General features: G+C 43.5%; 1 protein-coding gene across 1 annotated transcript in view; it reads left to right on the forward strand.

Annotated features, from left to right (window-relative positions):
• The window catches only part of SKAP1 (src kinase associated phosphoprotein 1), a 413,802-nt gene that overhangs the window by 71,631 nt on the left and 320,952 nt on the right, over positions 1-21,219 (forward strand). The window contains exon 4 of the mRNA XM_038754037.1: positions 16,970-17,086. Within this exon, the coding sequence (XP_038609965.1) occupies positions 16,970-17,086 (117 nt within the window). The remainder of the gene's footprint in view (positions 1-16,969; positions 17,087-21,219) is intronic.

Raw genomic sequence — 21,219 nt, forward strand, 5'->3', positions numbered from 1 at the left:
CTTTCAGAGAGTTTATTCCAGATTCTGGCAAGGTTTTGCAGTTTTTCCAAAAGGGCAGAGGAGTTTGTGAGGGTGGGGTGGGTGTGAGCCCAGACTCAGAAAGGTGAAAGGAGAGAAGGTATTATTCAACTATGATAGATTGAAACTCTTGAAGGGGTCATGTTTCATTGTTAGTGAAAGAAATTGGTTTGGTCCTAGCCACTCATAATAAGGGATAAGGCAGATACAATAGAGCAGAGATTTTTGTTGGGAAATTTACAAAATAATTCATTTCAACCGTATTTATTGAGTGCCGCCTGTGTGCAAAGCACTGTACTAAGCACTTCAGAGAGTGCAATGTAAGAACAGACACATTATATAAGAACAGACACATTCCTGCCCAGAATGAGCTCACAGTCTAGATGTTTTCACTTTTGTGAGCATAATATTAACGCGGAAACAAAAACCTGACGTTTTAATATGCAGAAGGCTTTTTTTGTATAGTTTTTTTTTTGTATAGCCAAATCTTAATTGTCTGAATTCCCAGGAAAGCATTTCAAGATTCTGGATCTCCCAGGAATCTGTTTTACAGAATAAATGACTTTGCAGGGACAAGTGGACCTGCGGAAATCAAATTTCAGATAACTCTGACATTATTTGATAAGTGAATTTGTATTCTAAGAACTATGAAAAACTTTTTTGAAAAAGTAAAGTACAGCACTGGATCAGTCGTGAGCAATTTTGGGCTAACTATCCATTCCAGTAATAATTTTAAGTGAATTTGTAACTAGATTTAGGTCCCCTGACTGAAATAAGAACAGCCTATTCACAGGAGTGTATCCCAGTCTTTTAGGTTTTCAACAGGGAAAATAATTTACGAGGTGCTGTATCTTAAGCTGAACTTTTCCCAGAAATCACAGACTATTCCGAAAGAATAGTTTGATCATCTTCCCAGCAAGAAATGTCTTCTTGAAGACTTTTAATTGAGGAGAGTTGGAAAGAGAGATGAGAAACCAGAAAGAATCCAACCTGTGAATTAATTAGTTCCAGGTAGAGCTTGCTGTTTTTACCCAATTGTCATGTGCACCTCTTTCCCACCTATAAGTAAAGTGAAATAAATGTCGATTAAAGGTATTTGTCGACACGCTGTCACTGTCTCCTTGCTTACCCGTCAGATTTCCGCACCGAAATCGCATTAGTCGGCCATATATTTGAACTCTGTAGAGGTCTGGTATAATAGTCTGATCCGTGACAGGTTCTGATTTTGTCTGGGCTGAGGTTGGCCAACAGCAGCTCTGGGGTTTGCGTTTCAGAGCCGGGCTGGAATGTCCTGCTGACAGACAGTGATTTGCTTTATGAAGTGTGCCCATTTTGTTCTATTGTCTGGTTTATGGTTGTTGCTACCAGCTGTCCAGCTTCATAACGTCGGGAAGTTGAACCTCCCCTTTTAACAAGAGACTCCAAAAGAGTTAAAATCTCAAAGCGGTTTGCAGAGGAAGAAGGGGAAAAGAAATGGAGGGGAGGGGAGGGGGGAATTTCTTTCTTTAGCTTGGTAAATGACCAGCTCACCCTACTGGTCGAAGTGAACACCATCAGTAGCAAAGACACAACTCCAAAAGAGCCAACTTTGTGAGAAAGCTGTAAGTCACTTCGTAATCATAATAATGGCATTTATTAAGTGCTTACTATGTGAAAAGCACTGTTCTAAGCGCTGGGCCCTTCTTTTAGTTGTACGATTCATAACCCCTCTAGCCTGTGAACGTTCTGGAAAATAGAAGTCCGATCTGTCGGAGAGGATCGGGTTCCCTTTCTAGCTTATTTTTAACTGGGATCCCATTCCCCCTCCTTCTTGACTGGCACAGGTTGTTTTCAAACAGCCTGTTATTTTACAGGGAATATTTTTGTTTGGTTAACCGGTTCCCTAGGGAAGAGGATCAGCCTTTGGCTGAATTCATGCGTGAAGCCAAAGTCTGTTGGCTGGCTTGCTGGTGAAAAAATTGACAAATCATTTTCTTGTTAAGGTTGTTTGGTCGTAGTTGTCTGAGATATGAGTTTTAATCACAACCGTTACCGTTCTGCCCATTGTCAAGGCCATGGCAAGCAGGAATATTTGTACCGTGAATTATGAATATGTATGTATTCAGAATATGTAAGGGGAGAAAAAGAGATGGACAAGAAGCCATGCCATATATCACAAAAAAGAATCTGAATCCTTCAGTAACCCAGATTAATCACGGAAAGTAACCACGTAAAACTAAATAGATATGTAGAAACCAGTGAAGCACAGCAAGAAACCACAGCACCTGTATATATGTATATATGTTTGTACATATTTATTGTACATATTTATTACTCTATTTATTTTACTTGTACATATCTATTCTATTTATTTTATTTTGTCAATATGTTTGGTTTTGTTCTCTGTCTCCCCCTTCTAGACTGTGAGCCCACTGTTGGGTAGGGACCGTCTCTATATGTTGCCAACTTGTACTTCCCAAGCACTTAGTGCTCTGCACACAGTAAGTGCTCAATAAATACGATTGATTGATTGAAGCCTCTAAGATATTCTGTAGGCAATGCCTAACATTTTGAAATCCCTAAATGTATACAAAAAAGTATACAATGTTCAGTGGAAGTGTTGACAATGTCATATTTATTGAGCACCTACTATGTGCAGAGCACTGTACTAAGCACTTGAGGGAGTACAATATAACAGAATTTGCACACACTTTCCCTGCCTATAACTAGAGCATTGCAAATATGGCTCTGCAGTGTGTTCTTAATTAAAAGGCATATGCATATGTGTCTGTGCATGTATTGATGGATTCCTATAGGTGTGTGTTATAATGTAGCTGAATGATTGTGATAAGGCATAATCAGCTACAGTATTGTTAACCAAACTGTAGTTCATTCATTCAGTCATTCAGTCGTATTTATTGACCACTTACTGTGTGCAGAACACTGTACTAAGCGCTTGGGAAGTACAAGTTGGCAAGTTCAGCTTTAAGAAGTCCAGTACTATTAAATTAGTTCTTGAAAATTTGGCAGTATCAACACCATCAAGCCTGAAAGGTATCAGCATTTGGGACAGAGACCTTTATTTCCAAAGTTTTACTGAGGGCTCATTAGTTTGAAGCGGGAGTTATCACATGGGCTCTTACTTATTAACTGCATCCAAGAATTTGCCCTTCTGCTTACCCCTTTGATAAAAAATTCAGCAAAAATAATTCAATTCTTATTTGTTTCCTTATGTCTCCCCCGTACCAATCACTTATGAAGTAATAGCAAACTGGATTTCCACAAATCTAGGTAAAGTCCTATAGAAAGGAAAACATAGAACATTTTTAACCGATAATCTCGTAAATAAACTGTTGGCTGCGGATGTGAATAAATTCTTCATTACCAAACTTGAGAATTATTTAGTAGTGAAAGAATGTACAACAATCCTATTAACCTGCACCAGGAAAAGATCGGTCCTTTCCCTAAGGAATAAATGGATGTGTATGCTTCTGGTGGGTTATTTTCAGTTTTGACTCGAAAACTCTTCCTTCTTAGGGAAAACTCAAGCTCTCCTTATGGCAAAGCAGCTCCAAATCAAATTCCCTTCCAGGGCTTTAGTTAGCACCTATAGACCAGATCCTGGGAGCTTTGCTGTGAGTCAAAATAGTTACAAGGGAAACATCATCGTGATTTGGTTGTTGTTTTTTTGTGGTTTCACTTGGAATTGAATTAGGAAGAGAAAGTTTTTAGCAGTTTAATTCACTTCTCCATAAAGTTTATGGAGCAGCAACAGCTGGTTGAGTCCATAGTAGAAAAATTCAACTTCCAGTGGCCTGGCTATTGTTTCTGAATTAAGGGAAAAACTCATTAGCTGGTAATGAAATCACAGGAAATAAAAGCAAATAGCACAGAAACCCCAGCAAATAATTACCTTGAACCTGACACAAAGCTGCTCTATCTTTCTACTCAAACCCTCAGAAATTCCCAACTTATCACTCTATGAAGCATGAATGAAATTGAGTTTGACTCTCAGGAAAGAAAAATAGAGAAGCCATCCCCCTTAGAGTCCCCATGGTACAGTGCTCAGTGGAGAACCTGCCATTGAATATAGTAAGAACTGTATTTAGTGTCCAATTCTTATGACACAAGAATAGGGGAGCAAATTACCAGCTAATAGTAGGTGAGTCCTTTGTTCAGTTCTCGGGTCCCCTGTGAAAGTAGAAAGAGAAGGGCCTAAAGGTGTCATTTGTGATTAATGGAGTTGTTGTATGGTTTGTGTGTGTGTGTGTGTGTGTGTGTGTATATATATACACACACACACACACACACACACACACACACACCCAATGTATATGTATACGGGGAAGAGAGAGATTGAGAGATTGATTGTAAGTGAGTTACAGTGGGATAGTGAGTCCCTGGGTGGCAAAAACCCTTCCTTGGGGAGAGCCTCTCTAAGTAGACAGAGATCCCAAGCTTTAATTGTAAAGATATTGAGTGAAAGTATCTGTCACTATAGTTTGTAGTCACTTATGTAGGTTCCCCTTGGACTGTGTTAGTTATCACCTGGCCTGCTCTTTTCAAGAGACATTCACATACATTCAGAGAAAATGGCTAAAGAAGAAGAGTGGGATTCCAAAAAGAAAACCCCAACAAAAACCCAACTGTACCCCAAAAAACTGGATTAGAGTAGTCCTTCCTTCGTAGTACCATGTCCTGTGTGTATTTTTCACCATGATTTCAGTAATATATAAGAATTAGTGTTATATAATATTTAGGGGTGTTTTGGCCCAAGGAGTAATGCTAAGCAATAATTTTTAGCGGAACATTAACTTGTGTGCAATATAAAAGTAGTGTTCTGACATTTGCCTGCAGAGAACGGGTACGCAGTGCAGATGCAAACTGTCTAAACTACATCCAGTTGGATGGCGGTCATCCCTGGACACCCCTATCTGATCACCCAGTTGAAGGGGTAAATTTACAGGCCAGTTACGAGCTGTGTTCTGTACAGAGGGAAAAACTCCCCTTTTCCTCTGCTCTACCCCCCTCCCCGCCCCACAACACTTGTGTATATATGTACATATTTATTATTCTATTAATTTTATTAATGATGTGTATCTAGCTCTAATTCTATTTATTTATATTGATGCTATTGATGCCTGTTTATTTGTTTTGATGTCTGTCTCCCCGCTTTCTAGACTGTGAGCCTGTTTTTGGGTAGGGATTGTCTCTGTTGCTGAATTGTACTGTCCAAGTGCTTAGTACAGTGCTCTGCGCACAGTAAGCGCTCAATAAATATGATTGAATGAATGAATGATTGTTCCTGCCGACATGAGCTGCTTTCTCCGATAAGTTCCTTCCTTGCTCCTTCGAGCCCACAACAAACCCGGCTCCCCAGGGCCCCGATCGGCAGAAAGGGGCATAGAGGAGGAGGTGGTTTGGGTGGGGGCGGGGAGCAGCATGGCGTAGTGGACAGAGCAAGGGCCTTGGAGTTGGAAGGTCATCGGTTCTCACCCCGGCTCCGCCAGCTGTGTGACCCTGGGCAAGTCACTTCATTTCCCTGTGCCTCAGTTGCCTCGTCTGTAAAATTGGGATGAAGACTGTGAGCCCCAACCTGATTGTATCCACCCCATCGCTTAGTGCTTTGCACATAGTAAGTGCTTAACAAATACCCTCATCATCACCATCATACAAGGAAATCGGGCTGGACACAGTCCCTGCCTGTCCCACATGGGGTTCATGGTCTCAAACCCCCATTTTCCAGATGAGGTAACTGAGACCCAGAGAAGAGAAGTGACTCACCCAAGTCACACAGCGGACAAGTGGCAGAGCCGGGACTAGAACCCATGACTTTCTGATTCCCAGGCCCGGGCTCTAGCCACTGCACCAGGCTGCTTTGCCTGACAGTCTATCAGGAACTCCAGTCAACTGCAGATTCATTGGATTTTGCCTGATTAATGTGGAATAGTGATTAATGTGGCAAAATATGCCAGTCCTTCATGAAACCCACAGAAGAAAAGCATGACCTGGGAGCCAGAAGGGTGTAGGTTTCTAATCCTAGCTTCTCCACTTGTCTGCTGGGTAACCTTGGACAAATAAATTCACTTCTCTGGGCCTCAGTTACCTCATCTGGAAAATGGGGATTAAGACTGTGAGGCCCGTTTGTGTCCAACCTGATCGCGGCTTAGTGGAAGAGCCCGGGCTTGGGAGTCAGAGGATATGCGTTCTAATCCCGGCTCCGCCACTTGTCTGCTATGTGACTTGGGCCAGTCATTTCACTTCTCTGGGCCTCAGTTACCTCATCTGGAAAATGGGATTAATTCATTCATTCAATCATACTTATTGAGCGCTTACTGTGTGCACAGCACTGTACTAAGCGCTTGGAAAGTACAATTCTTCAGCAATTAGACTGAGCCCCCTCTTTCCTCTCCCCCTCCCCATCCCCCCGCCCTACCTCCTTCCCCTCCCCACAGCACCTGTGTATATGTTTGTAAAGATTTATTACTCTATATATTTTACTTGTACATATTTACTATTCTGCACACAGTAAGCGCTCAATAAATACGCTTGAGTGAATGAATGAATTAGGGACAATCCCTACCCAACAACAGGCTCACAGTCTAGAAGGGGGTGCGAGCCCCTATGGGACAACCTGATTACCCTATCTTCCTATCCCAACTGGATTACTGCATCAGCCTCCTCTCCGATCTCCCATCCTCCTGTCTCTCCCCACTTCAATCCATACTTCACGCCGCTGCCCGGATCGTCCTTGTGCAAAAACTCTCTGGGCATGTTACTCCCCTCCTCAAAAACCTCCAGTGGCTACCAATCAACCTACGCATCAGGCAAAAACTCATCCTCAGCTTCAAGGCTGTCCATCCTCTCGCCCCCTCCTACCTCACCTCCCTTCTCTCCTTCTCCAGCCCAGCCCACACCCTCTGCTCCTCTGCCGCTAACCTCCTCACTGTGCCTCGTTCTCGCCTGTCCCGCCGTCAACCCCCGGCCCACGTCATCCCCCTGGCCCGGAATGCCCTCCCTCCGCACATCTGCCAAGCTAGCTCTCTTCCTCCCTTCAAAGCCCTACTGAGAGCTCACCTCCTCCAGGAGGCCTTTCTGGACTGAGCCCCCTCCTTCCTCTCCCTCTCCTCCCCCTGCCCCCTGCCTTACCTCCTTCCCCTCCCCACAGCACCCGTATATATGTTTGTACGTATTTATTACTCTATTTATTTTATTTTGTTAATATGTTTTGTTTTGTTGTCTGTCTTCCCCTTCTAGACTGTGAGCCCGCTGTTGGGTAGGGACTGTCTCTATATGTTGCCAACTTGTACTTCCCAAGCCCTTAGTACAGTGCTCTGCACACAGTCAGCACTCAATGAATATGATTGAATGAATGAATGAATTACCTTGTATCTACCCCAGGGCTTAGAACAGTGCTTGACATGTAGTAAGTGCTTAACAAATGCTGTCATTATTACTATTATTTATTAACTACTCCTCTTGAGTTTGAATGACATAAGAGGAAGTTTGAGTCTGTGCCTTAGGCTACTGCTGCTATTTCTGCAGTCTGCTGAGGTAGGTTTAAGGTAAATAAATCAGTCACGGTCCCTTGTCTCAGACCTCACGGTTCTGGAGGTAAAGAGAACCCCTTTTTACCCCTTTTCCCTTTTTGCCGCTGAAGAAACTGATTAGTAGAGTGGCTTAAATGACTTACTCAAGGTCATGCAGCAGGTGAAAGTGACAGAATTTGGATTAGAACTCTTTTCTGTTTTCCAGTCCAATCTTCTTTCAATCATTCATTCAGTTGTATTTATTGAGTGCTTACTGTGTGCTGCACTAATTTACTTTTAAAATATTCCTTCAGCCAGTTTGAACATTCATTCAGACTGCGTCCTATCTCCGGTTGAGTTGATGTTATCTAAATAAAATAAAATTTTGGTATTTGTTAAGCGCTTACTATGTGCAAAGCACTGTTTTAAGCGCTGGGCCGGATACAAGGTGATCAGGCTGTCCCACATGGGGCTTACAGTCTTAATCCCCATTTTACAGATGAGGTAACTGAGGCCCGGAGAAGTGAAGTGAGTTGCCCAAAGCCACGCAGCTGACAAGTGGCGGAGTGGGGATTTGAACCCATGACCTCTGACTCCAAAGCCCATGCTCTTTTCTACTGAGCCATGCGGCTTCTCTACCAAAATGTGGGATAATTTTTGGGGTTGGTGGTGTAACTATCCACTTTGGGATACCTACCCCTCTGAAACCACAAGCATTCCAATGGAATAAGTTGATTTTTCTGAGGTGAATGGAATGAGTGTCAAAACCAATCAGATATTTTTTCCATTCTACCATTCATCTGAAAACTCTTTGGATGAGTTGTCTACAGTGTGACCTAGTGGAAAGAGCATGGGCTTGGGAGTCAGAGTTTGTGGCGTCTGTGTCTGTGTCCCTTCTAAACTGTGAGCCCATTGTTGGGTAGGGACCATCTCTATTTGTTGCCAGCTTGTACTTCCCAAGCGCTTAGTACAGTGCTCTGCACACAGTAAGCGCTCAATAAATACGACTGAATGAATGAATGTATGAATGTGGGTTCTAATTCTGCCTCCGCCACTTGTCTGCTGTGGTACCTTGGGGAAGCCATTTCACTTCTCTGTGCCTGTTACCTCATTTGTAAGATGGGGATTAAAATTGTGAGCCCCATATGGGACAACCTGAGTACGTTGTGTCTACCCCAGTGTTTAGAACAGTGCTTGGCACATAGTAAGCACTTAACAAATATTATTATTATTATTATACCCACTGCCTCCCCTTTCATCTCCTCCAGTTCTCTCCTTGACCCCACTCCAATCTGGCTTCCGCCCCTTTTTCTCCACAGAAATCGTCCTCTCAAAGATCACCAGTGATTTCTTTCTTGCTAGCTCCCAACAGCCTCTTCTCCAACTCAGTCCTCCGTCACCCTCTCAGCTGCCTTCCACACTGTGGACCATCCCGTTCTCTGGGAAACCATACTCATTCAATTGTATTTATTGAGCGCTTACTGTGTGCAGAGCACTGTACTAAGTGCTTATCTAAACTTGGTTTCACTGACATTGTCCTCTCCTGGTTCTCCTCCTATCTAATAATAATAATTGTGGTATTTGTTTAGCGCTTACTGTGTGCAGGCACCATACTAGGCGCTGGGGTGGAAACAAGCAAATTGGGTTGACACAGTCCCTGACCCTCAAGAGGCTCACAGTCTCAATCCCCATTTTACAAGATGAGGTCACTGAGGCCCAGAGAAGTCCTAGCCACACATTCTCAATCTTTTTTGCGGTCTCTGCCTCTCACCCTCTAATGATAGGAGTCCCTTCAGGCTCAGTTCAGGTTCCCCTTCTGTTCTCCATCTACCCCCTTTCCCCTTGGAGGACTCATTCACCAACTTGTACTTCCCAAGCGCGTAGTACAGTGCTCTGCACACAGTAAGCGCTTAATAAATACTATTGAATGAATGAATGAATTCGCTCCCATGGCCTCAATTATCCCCTCTATGCAGATGATTCTCAAATCAACATCTCCAGCCCTCATCTCTCTCCATCTCTGCAGCTGTGTATTTCCTCCGCCCTTCAGGACATTTCCACTTGGTTGCCATGCGAGCACCTCAAATTCAACACGTCCAAAACAGAACTCATCTTCCCACCTAAACCCTGTCTGCCCCTGACTTTCCCATCACTGTAGACAACACCATCGTTCTCCCTATTTCACGAGCCCATAATCTCAGCATTATCCTCAAATCGTCTCTCATTCAACTGACGTATTCAATGTCACCAAATCCTGTTGGTTGTACCTTTACAACATCTCTCGATTCCATGTTTTCCTCTCCATCTAAACTGCTACTTCATCGATCCAAGCGCTTATGATAATGATAATTGTGGTATTTATTAAGTGCTTACTACCCTCTAGGCACTATATTAATCACTGGAGTGGATATAAGCAAATCAGGTTGGACACAGTCCCCGTCCCACATGGGGCTCACAGTCTCAATCCCTGTTTTACAGATGAGGTTCCTGAGGCCCAGAGAAGTGAAGTGACTTGTCCAAGGTCAGACAGCAGACAAGTGGTGGAGCCGGGATTAGAACTCATGACCTTTTGACTCCCAGGCTCCTGCTCTATCCACTACACCATGCTACCTCTGTATAATAATGATGGAATTTGTTAAGCAGTTACTATGTGTCGAACACTGTTCAAAGCGCTGGGGTAGATACAAGGTAATGAGGTTGTCCCATGTGGGGTTCACAGTTTTCATTCCCGTTTTACAGATGAGGGAACTGAGGCCCAGAGATGTTAGGTGACTTGCCCAAAGTCACACAGCTGACCCGGGATTTGAACCCATGACCTCTGACTCCAAAGCCCGGGCCCTTTCCACTGAGCCACGCTGCTTCTTGTTCCTTACTACACGCACATGTTCCTTACACTTTCCTCCTTTCTTACCTCGCTGCTCTTCTCTTAAAATGCAGCACATTCACTTTACTCCTCTAACACCAACCTATTCACTCTACTTCAGTCTCATCCCGGCCGCCGAGCTCCTGCCTGTGTCCTGCCTCCAGTCGGGAACTCCCTTCGACTTCATATCCACTTCTTTAAAGGCTAATTCAGTCATTCATTCATTCAGTCATATTTATTGAGTGCTTACTGTGTGCAGAGCACTGTACTAAGTGCTTGGAAAAAATGAAAAAACAGCGTGGCTTGTGGAAAGAGCACGGGCTTTGGAGTCAGAGGTCAAGGGTTCAAATCCCAGCTCTGCCAATTGTCAGCCGTGTGACTTTGGGCAAGTCACTTAATTTCTCTATGCCTCAGTTCACTCATCTGTAAAATGGGGATTAAGACTGTGAGCCCCCTGTGGGACAACCTGATAACCTTGTAAACTCCCCAGTGCTTAGAACAGTGCTTTGCACATAGTAAGCACTTAATAAATGCCATCGTTGTTATTAAAAAACGATTCAGCAAAATATAGAGACAATCCCTACCCAACAGCGGGCTCACAGTCAAGAAGGGGGAGACAGACAACACAACAAAACGAATAGACAGGCATCAATAGCATCAAAGTAGATCAATAGAATTATAGATCTATACACATCAATAAAATAAATAAAATAATAAATATGTACAAATATACACAAGTACTATGGGGCGGGGAAGGTGGTAGAGCAGAGGGAGGGAGTTGGGGTGATGGGGAGGGGAGGAGGAGCCGAGGAAGAGGGACGCTCAGTCTGGGAAGGCTTCCTGGAGGAGGTGAGCTCTCAGTAGGGCTTCGGAGGGGGAAAGAGATCTAGTTTGACGGATGTGAGGAACAGGGCGGAGGTAGGACGTGGGTCAAGGATCAATGGCAGGACAGGCAAGAACAAGGCCCAGTGAGGAGGTTAGCGGCAGCAGAGGAAGGGAGGGTGCGAGCTGGGCTGGAGAAGGAGAGAAGGAATTAAAACCACAACTCCTTCGAGACGCCTTCACCAACTTAGCCTACTTTCCTCTAGTCCCTCTCACTTCTGGTTTGCCTTGGCACTTGGATTGGTACCTTCCATTCACCCCACCCTCAGCCCCACAGCACTTCTGTATAGATCCAGAATGTATTTTAACATCTGTCTCCCCCTTTAGGCTGTAAGCTCAGGAAATTTATTTATTCATTCATGCATTCATTTAATCAATCAGTCATATTTATTGAGCGCTTACTGTGTGCAGAGCACTGTAGTAAGGAGTGGAGTGTGTGGGCTGGGCTGCAGAAGGAGAGAAGGGAGGTGAGGTAAGAGGGAGGCCAGGTGATGGAGAGCATTGAAGCCAATAGTGAGAAGGTTTTGCTTGATAGGAGGTTGATAGGCAACCGCTTTTGGGGAGGGGGGGTCACATGCCCAGAACGTTTCTGTAGAAAGATAGTCCAGGCAGCAGAGTTTAGTATAGACTGAAGTGGGGAGAGACAGGAGGTTGGGAGATCAGAAAGGAGGCTGATGCAGTAATCCAGTCGGGATAGGATGAGTGATTGTACTAACGTGGTAAAAGTTTGGATGGAGAGGAAAGGGTAGATCTTGGCGATATTATGAAGGGGGGACTGGCAGGTTTGGGTGATGAATTGTATGCGTGGATTGAATGAGAGAGCGGTGTCAAGGATGATGCCAAGGTTGTGGGCTTGTGAGATGGGAAGGATGGTTGGGCCATCCACAGTGACGGGAAAGTCAGGATGAGGACAGGGTGTGGGAGGGAAGATAAGGAGCTCTGTCTTGGACATGTTGAGTTTTAGGTGGCAGGACATCCAAGTAGAGATGTCCTGAAGGCAGGAGGATATGCAAGCATGGAGGGAGGGAGAGAGAACGGTGGAGGAGATAGAGATTTGGGTGTCTTCCGCATAGAGGTGATAGTCAAAGCCGTGGGGAGAGAATGAGTTTGCTAAAGGAGTGAGTGTGTAGATGGCAGAAATATGTCTGTCCACTCAGTTATAGTGTACTCTCATAATTAGTAATAATTATGGTACTTGTTAAGCACTTACCATTTGCCAAGCACTCTTATTAATAATAAAATTAATAATAATAATAATAATTATTATGGTAGTTGTTAAGCACTTTATGCCAAGCTCTCTTCTAAGCACTGGGGTAGATACAAGGTAATCAGGTTTGACACAGTGCTTTTCTGATATGGGGCTCATAGTCTCAATCCCTATTTTACACCAGCGGTCACTGAGACACAGAGAAGTGAAGTGATTTGCCCAAGGTCACACAGTAGATAAGTGGTGGAGCCAGGATTGGAACCCATGACCTCTGGCTCCCAAGCCCAGGCTCTTGCCACTAGGCCAGCCTGCTTCTAAGCGGTGGTGTAGATACAAGTTAATCAGGTTGGACAGAGTCCCTGTCCCACCTGGGGCTCACACTCTCAATCCCCATTTTACAGATGAGGTAACCGAGGCCCAGAGAAGTGAAATTACTCTCCCAAGGTCACAAAGCAGATAGGTGGTGGAGCTGGGTTAGAACACAGCTAACCAGCTGGGTTAGAGAAGCAGCGTGGCTTAGTGGAAAGAGCACAGGCTTGGGAGTCAGAGGTCATGGGTTCTAATGTCGGCTCCGCCACTTGTCAGCTGTGTGATTTTGGGCAAGTCACTTAACTTCTCTGTGCCTCAGTTACCTCATCTGTAAAATGGGGATGAAGACTGTGAGCCCCATGTGGAACAACCCACTTACCTTGTATCCTCCCCAGCACTTAGAACAGTGCTTTGCATATAGTAAGCGCTTAACAAATGCCATGATTAATTAATAAATTAACCCAGATTCTTCTGACTCCCAGGCCCATGCTCTATTTATTGTTTACTGTGTGCAGAGCACTGGACTAAGCGCTTAGCACTGTACTAAACACTTCCAGCGGGGACCCGATCTCCTTGCATTCATTCAATTGTATTTATTGAGCGCTTACTGTGTGTAGAGCACTGGACTAAGTCCTTCATCCCCTCCTCCTCTTTTTCCTCTTCTGCCTCTTCCTCCTTGTTCCCTTCCTCCTCTTCCTTCCTTCTTGTCCTCTCCCTCCTCTCTTTCCTCCTTCTCTTCCTCCCTTCCTCCTCTTTTCCCTCTCCCTCCTCTCCTCCTCCTCCTCTTTCCACTCTTCCTCCTCTGTCCCCTTTCCCCTTCTTCTCCTCTTTCTCCTTTTCCTCTTCCTCTCCCTCCTTCTCTCCTCCTATTTTCCACTCTTCCTCCTCTTTCCCCTTCTCCTCTTTCTCCTTTTCCTCTTCCTCTCTCTCCTCTTCCTCTGTCCCCTCTTCCTCCTCTCCTTCTCTTTCTCCTCCTCTTCCTCATTCTTCTCACCTGTCTACGTGTTTTGTTTTGTTGTCTGTCTCCCCCTTCTAGACTGTGAGCCCGTTGTTGGGTAGGGACTGTCTGTTTATGTTGCCAACTTGTACTTCCCAAGCGCTTAGTACAGTGCTCTGCACACAGTAAGCACTCAATAAATGCAATTGAATGAATGAATGAATGAATACGCCACGCCACTTGCCATGCAGGGCTTTGTGCACATTAAGTGGTCAATAAATACCCGTGATAGATTAAATGAGATCCAGGCATGGACGTGTCTTCATTGTCAATGTTAGGGAGCTTAGCAGGTTCTTAGGTAAAATCGGGTTTTTGTTGTTTAATAAATTGGTCAATTGTAGAGATCCGTCATATTTCAGCTGAAACCATCCCCCAGCTCCCTCAGATTTCATTCTGTAAAAGCCATATTTTATTTACTCACGCTAAACAAATTCTGCTAAACTTCTGTCTTTTGGAAAAGAGATAACAAACGTTGTCAGTACATTATTTTACGTATAGTGTTTAATTTCTGTGGTTAAAAATGGGTCTCGATTTGGTTAAAAGCAATTTTTTTTTATAGCAGAGTAGGCCAGTGTGCTCACTCTGGGTTGTGTTCGTAATGTCCTTTCATGCACATTCCATCTCTGGCCAGTGTTTAGGAACATTTTTAGTCAGAATGAAGACTGCATAGTGGTGTTTCAACTTTAGTTATGGGCTATTTATGCTCTTGTAATTTTGTCTTCTGCTTTTGAGTTTCTAATTAGTATTATTCAGTAGATTGGTGACCAAGCACTTAGTGCAGTGCTTTGCACACATTCAGTGCTCAATAAATAATATTGAATGAATGAGGAGAGTATTTCTGCGGGTTATGCCCAGAAACGGCTTCGTCTATGAGAACTTTATTTTCGACCTTTGGCCTCAGAAGTAAACACTATCATTCCTAGGATTCTGTAGCCTTCCAAATTTCAGTTCTGTTCAACTTTGGCCTGCTTTTTACCACAGAGCACAATTCTGGGTTTATCATTTCAACTGCCGAAAAAGGGGTATCTAATTTCCCACCCCCTTCCTTGTACCACTTTGACAGGGAATAGTGCTTAAAAATGAAGCCAAACCTCCCCCACCCGGACTTTGTTTGCTGGTGAGCATTGGAGTTTGGAATTTGTTTTTTATGGCGTTTGTTAAGCGTTTCCTATGTGCCAGACACTCCACTAAGCGCTGGAGTAAATACAAGCTAATACATGATACACGGCCCATGTCCCACATGGAGCTCACAGTCTTAATCCCCATTTTACAGAGGAAGGAAATGAAGTGACTTGCCCAAGGTCATACAGCAGACAAACGGCAGAGCTGGGATTAGAATTTAGGTCCTTTTGACCCCCAGGCCTGTGCTTTGTCCACTAGGCCGTGTTCTGGTTTGTATTTCAGATCATATTTGGTTTCTTGAAAATCCATTTTCTATGTTTGCTGGAGAGTAAATCAGTTGAACACCTGCCTCTTTCCTGTTATCAGCAGCCTCTCTATACATCTAGCGCTTTTGAGAGACTTTGAAATGCGGAACCCACTCTTCCGGTGTCAGAACATGCCAAAATCTTCCTTCTGAACCTTTGGAGGTGCTGTTACAGCCCTTCCACTTTGGCAGGACATAATCAGCTTGATTGAAGCAGTGGGGCTCAGAGGAAAGGGCACAGGCTTGTGATTCAGAAGGACCTGGGTTCTAATCCCGGCTTTGCCGCTTGTCAGCTGACTGTGGGCAAGTCACTTAACTTCTCTGTGCCTCAGTTACCTCATCTGTAAAATGGGGATTAAGACTATGAGCCCCGTGTGGGACAATCTGATCACCTTGTATCCTCCCCAGCGCTTAGAACAGTGCTTTGCACATAGTAAGTGCTTAACAATTACCATCATTATATAATCATTAGGTGTTAATGATTACCACTGTTGGGTAGGGACCGTCTCTATATGTTGCTAACTTGTACTTCCCAAGTGCTTAGTACAGTGCTCTGCACACAGTAAGCGCTCAATAAATACAATTGAATGAATGAATGAATAAATAATTGAATTTAAAAGCACCCCCACAAGAACCTGATAATATTGCAAATCTCAACACTACATGTCAGATCCCAGATCACGTCCAATCCCAGATCTGCTCCTTCCTTGCTGTGTAACCTTGGGCAAGTCTCCTCACTTCTCTGTGCCTCAGTTTGCTCATCTGTAAAATGGAGATTAAATACCTGTTCCCCTCCTGCTTAGCTTGGGAGCCCCATGTGGGACAGAGACTATGTTTAATCCGCATGTACTGTATCAACCCCAATGCTTAGTAAGGTGCCTTGCAAATACCACAACTATCATTATTATTATTATCATTATTATTGACATACATTTTTTATGGTATTTGTTAAGCATTTATTATGTGGCAGGTACGGTTCATTCATTCATTCAATCGTATTTATTGAGCGCTTACTGTGTGCAGAGCACTGGACTAAGCGCTTGGGAAGTACAAGTCGGCCATTAATAGAGATGGTCCCTACCCAATAACGGGTTCAGAGCTCTGGGTTAGATACAAGCTAATCGGTTTGAATGCAGTCCACATCCCACATGGAGCCCACAGTCTTAATTTCCATTTTATGGATGAGGTAGCTGAGGCACAGAGAAATTAAGTGACTTGCTCAAGGTCACACAGCAGACAAGTGGCAGAGCTGGGCTTAGAACCCAGGTCCTTCTGACTCCTAGCCCGTGCTCTGTCCACTAGGCCATGCAGCTCCATGCTGCTTGTTGAAAATCATAAACCAAAGTTAAAGCTTGGAATGGGACTGAAACCCAGAAAATTTGTTTCATGGACCTAGCCAGTAACCTCATCCATACATTCAGTCATATTTATTGAGTGCTTACTGTGTGCAAAGCACTTTACTAAGAGCTTGGGAGAGTACGACAATTAACAGACACATTCCCTGCCCTCAACGAGCTTGCAGTCTAGTTACGTCATAACTATCGTGACTAATCTCTGACTAGTTTCTGGAATCAGGCCCTAGGAAATGGTTTCCTGAGTAATTCTTTCCTGAGTTCTTGTGTTCCTAGGTTGTGAACATAAGTATCAAGTAAAGAGTGGCCTTCTTTTGTCCAGAAGAAGTTTGTAGAAATGCTTCTAGATAATGTTTAGAGTATGAATTCATCTCTTCTGATTTTTTTTTCTCCTGTTTTCCTTTTAGGAGGTGACCAAGCTGAAAATTATCAAGGACCAGACAGCTCTGATGATAACCAAAGTGGGACCCATGGCCATTCATTAATGTCAGATGCATCATTTATTTCAGATTTTCAGGATGAGGGTGAGTGTCATCTCCGTGGCTTCCATGCCGCCCAAGTTTGGGGTCTTTTTGCCTTTTATCTCTTTTGCACAGAGTGGACATTATCTCTTTCTCTGGATTATCATTCTAAGAGCAACCAGAATTCGTTTCGTTCTGGGCCTTATCGCCCTGGACAATTTAGTGCTTCTGGAGCTAATGTCTCCTGGAAACTCTAATCCCTACATGGGAGCAGGGAAGCAGCATATTGGTCTTTCTGCATATAAGTGGTGGCTCAAAAAGCTAGGAGAGTTTTCTAGGATGGAGGGCCCAAAGCCTCTACTCTTCTAGGACTTCCAGCAGCCACTGAGCTGCTTAGGAGCTTTTCTTGTCTTACGCCGTCGAGTTGTCTCCGACCTGTAGCGACAACATAGACACATATCCCCCAGAATGCCCCACCTCCATCTGCAATCGTTCTGGTAGTATATCCACTGGGTTTTCATGGTAAAAATCCGGAAGTATTTTACCATCGCCTCCTTCCGCGTGGTAAACTTGAATTTCCGCCCTTGATTCTCTCCCATGCCACTGCTGCCCAGCACTGGGGAGTTTGACTTGTAGCAGATTGCCTGCCACCTTCTAGCCATTGCCCAAACTAGGAATGGAACGGGTAGGCCTCTTCTTGACCCTCCCTCATGTAGTTGAGACTGGTAGGGTACTGGAAACAATCCAAGTGCGACTCTGAGAGGATAGCTTAGGAACTGGGAGCCACAAAAAGTGATGATCTGGGATTTCAGAGCTCACCAAGCATCTTTCCCAAGTCATTACCTGTAGAGAAATTCCTCACAGAACCACCTCTCAGGGTAAGTGAGGCTTTGCAGGGAAAGAAACCGAGAGAGCAACATATTTCCATTGAGTTGTTCTTATTTTCCCCTGAATTCACAATTCCCCAATTTGCTATAACTAACATTTATTCCATCTGTTTGTTCCCCATTGTACCCGAGATTTCATTGTCTTTAAAAATAGTATTTGGTTACCTACATTTTATCACCTAATCCTTCTGATTCACCTTCCTTTAGCCATCATTTTTTCTCTCCATCTTTCTTTTCAGTTTTTCATATCAATGTCTTGGGTGCTCGGATGTTTTTTGCATATATTGAATGTGTAATCTTTTAAGAATTAAGAAAGTAATCTGTTTTATAGGAAATGGTGAACGACATTTGAAGTGTTTGGAATTGTAGGTTACACTTTGTACATTGAAGTATAGGGTGTGAACCTATGTATTGATTTACATAATATAATATGGATTGGAGAACAACTTCGATTGATCTTTGGGGAGTAATGGTATTAAATTACTAATGTAAAATGTGACAGAGTCTAGCTACCGTTGATAATATGTGTTTCATATAATTCTGCTCACGTATTTGATGGCTTCTCATGTTCCATATTGTCTTTAATCCAAATTCTTAACATGTTTCTCAGTTAGGGAAATTGAGGCATTTAAAAGTTCAGATTGCTCAAGATGGGGCAATTACCAGTGGGTTTAGACTTAGACCATGTGTTTAGAAGCAATGCATAGATCAAAAGCCTGAACACAGAGTGGAAACTGGATGCTTTCACAACAGAAATGGGGGCATTCATTTCCTATTACTGGGTAGCATAAGGACGACTTCCTTGTCTCTGCCTTCTGGCATCCAAGGAAATGGTTAATTTCTTCCTCTTTTTTTTCTTTACTCACCCAATCCTTTTCTTCTCCCTCTTTCACCTGCCCCACTCTCTCTGCCCTCCTTGAAACTTCTGTCCCTATCATGGCTCATCCCCCCCAACCCCACACAACCCCCCACCATATATTGTTTCTCTGAAACTGCCCCAGATGCTTTTTAAAAACTTGTTTCTCCATTGCTGCCCTTTCCCAACACTCTCTCAAGGGCTTAGTACAGTGCTCTGCACACAGTAAGTGCTCCATAAATGCAATTGAATGAATGAATGAATGAAGGGTAGGCCATGGGAGGTGGATGGGGATGTAAACAAATGAAAAAAAAAGTACCAACCAAAAAACCCCAAAACGGCAACATTCACCTCAGAACAGAGAGACAGTAGCCATGTTACCCAGTCCGGTCAGGCAATTGTGAAAAAGACAGAATGATTTAGAAGAATGTAGAAACTCGTCCAGGTGCATATTAAGAAGAGTAAAACTTGGTTACAGACTGAACTATGCATAAAAATGAGAGCACATTACCTCCTAACCATAGCTCTTCCCCAACTCTGCAAGCGCAGGCAGTGGCCAGAGAACTGCATTTTGGGCTCGGCTGAGACACCCTCAAGAGCACAGGCCCACCATCTGGAAAGGAAACTTTTTGGTGGCAAAATGGCAAATTGAGATTTCCAGACTTGAGCGGAGGCAATACTAAAAATGGGGAAGAAAACAGAAAACACAGCACTAAATGCACAAATAGCGTACCATGTTAAAAGAAGCAGCCTGGTATAGAGGATAGAGCACTACACTTGAGAGCCAGAATGTCATGGGTTCTAATCCCGGCTCTGCCACTTGTCTGTCATATGACCTTGGGCAAGTCACGTCCCTTCTCTGGGCCTCAGTTTCCTCCTTTGGAAAATGGGGATTGAGACTGTGAGCCCCACGTAGGACAGGGATTTTGTCCAACATGATTTGCTTGTATCCACCCCAATGCTTAGTAAAGTGCCTGGCACACAGTAAGCACTTTAACAAATACCAGAATTATTATTATTAAAAGCGCAGGAAGCTGGAAGTGGCTCTCATGGAGTCTACTTTATCAAAGTTGGAATATTTTCACCAAACTTGTGAACAGGCTAAATGAAAACAAGCCAAGTCCTGATTAGATTTTGGGAGTGGTTGTCAGGATATGGGAGGTATAAGATTGTAAACTCCAGGAGGGTAGGGGATTGGATCTTTGAGTTCTACTGAACACTTTTCCAAAAGTTTCCAAGAGTAGACGCTCTCTATGTACTGTTAATTGATTGATGGATTGAGGCTACTTCTAAATTGCTTTAGGAAATTTATCTCCTCTGCATTACTTATTTCCAAAAGATGTGGAATTTCATTACTTTTTCATTTTTAAAGGACTCGATTCCTTTCTAAAATGCGTATTTGAGGCTCAGTGTAAGTAAGAGCTTCATGGATTTGAGACGTGATTCTATGATCATTTACAATTTGGCCATGATCCTCCTGGAAAAAGAAGTAAATTCTTTAACTTTTGAGGATGCATTCATCATTTCAGTGTGCTGGAATGCATATGAGGATGCCTCGAGCAATACTTGACAGCGGCATTCTTATGGCTCAAACTAATTAAGGCAGCTATGTACAGTGAGCATTTTCCTCCTGTGAACTTTAAATGTATAAACTGTAGGGGAATATACTTTGTCTGGAACTGTAACATATTTGGAATTCTCCATTTCATTTTAAGCCAGGCTTTATTTTTCTTTTTAATTGCGGTAGAGGGAGTCTGAAAAATTCAGGGCGTTCTGTAGTTTCAGATGCTTTATTTCCTTTTGAACACCAGATATCATGTCTTCGTCTTGTTAGTAGGTATACTTTGCTTTAATGATTGCATGTAATTCTTGTCCTCTCTGTGAAATTATGTATGTACATTTAAAGAAGATGTTTGTGGCCATGAATATTTGAGCTTGATTCTGCCTTCTGGAACTGAAAGTTGAGTATTAGTTCTGGAGTCATGTATAATTTGATTAGTACAGTGGCCTTCCAAAAGAGTTTTGGCCATCAGCATCAGGTGAGACCATCATCATCATCATCAATCGTATTTATTGAGCGCTTACTGTGTGCAGAGCACTGTACTATGCGCTTGGGAAGTACATGTTGGCAACATATAGAGACAGTCCTTACCCAACAGTGGGCTCACAGTCTAAAAGGGGGAGACAGAGAACAAAACCAAACATACTAACAAAATAAAATAAATAGAATAGACATGTACAAGTAAAATACATAAATAAATAAATAGAGTAATAAATATGTACAAACATATATACATATATACAGGTGCTGTGGGGAAGGGAAGGAGGTAAGATGGGGGGGGATGGAGAGGGGGACGAGGGGGAGAGGAAGGAAGGGGCTCAGTCTGGGAAGGCCTCCTGGAGGAGGTGAGCTCACAGTAGGGCCTTGAAGGGAGGAAGAGAGCTAGCTTGGC

This window comes from Tachyglossus aculeatus, chromosome 11, assembly GCF_015852505.1.
Source record: "Tachyglossus aculeatus isolate mTacAcu1 chromosome 11, mTacAcu1.pri, whole genome shotgun sequence".
NCBI classification, from domain to species: domain Eukaryota; kingdom Metazoa; phylum Chordata; class Mammalia; order Monotremata; family Tachyglossidae; genus Tachyglossus; species Tachyglossus aculeatus.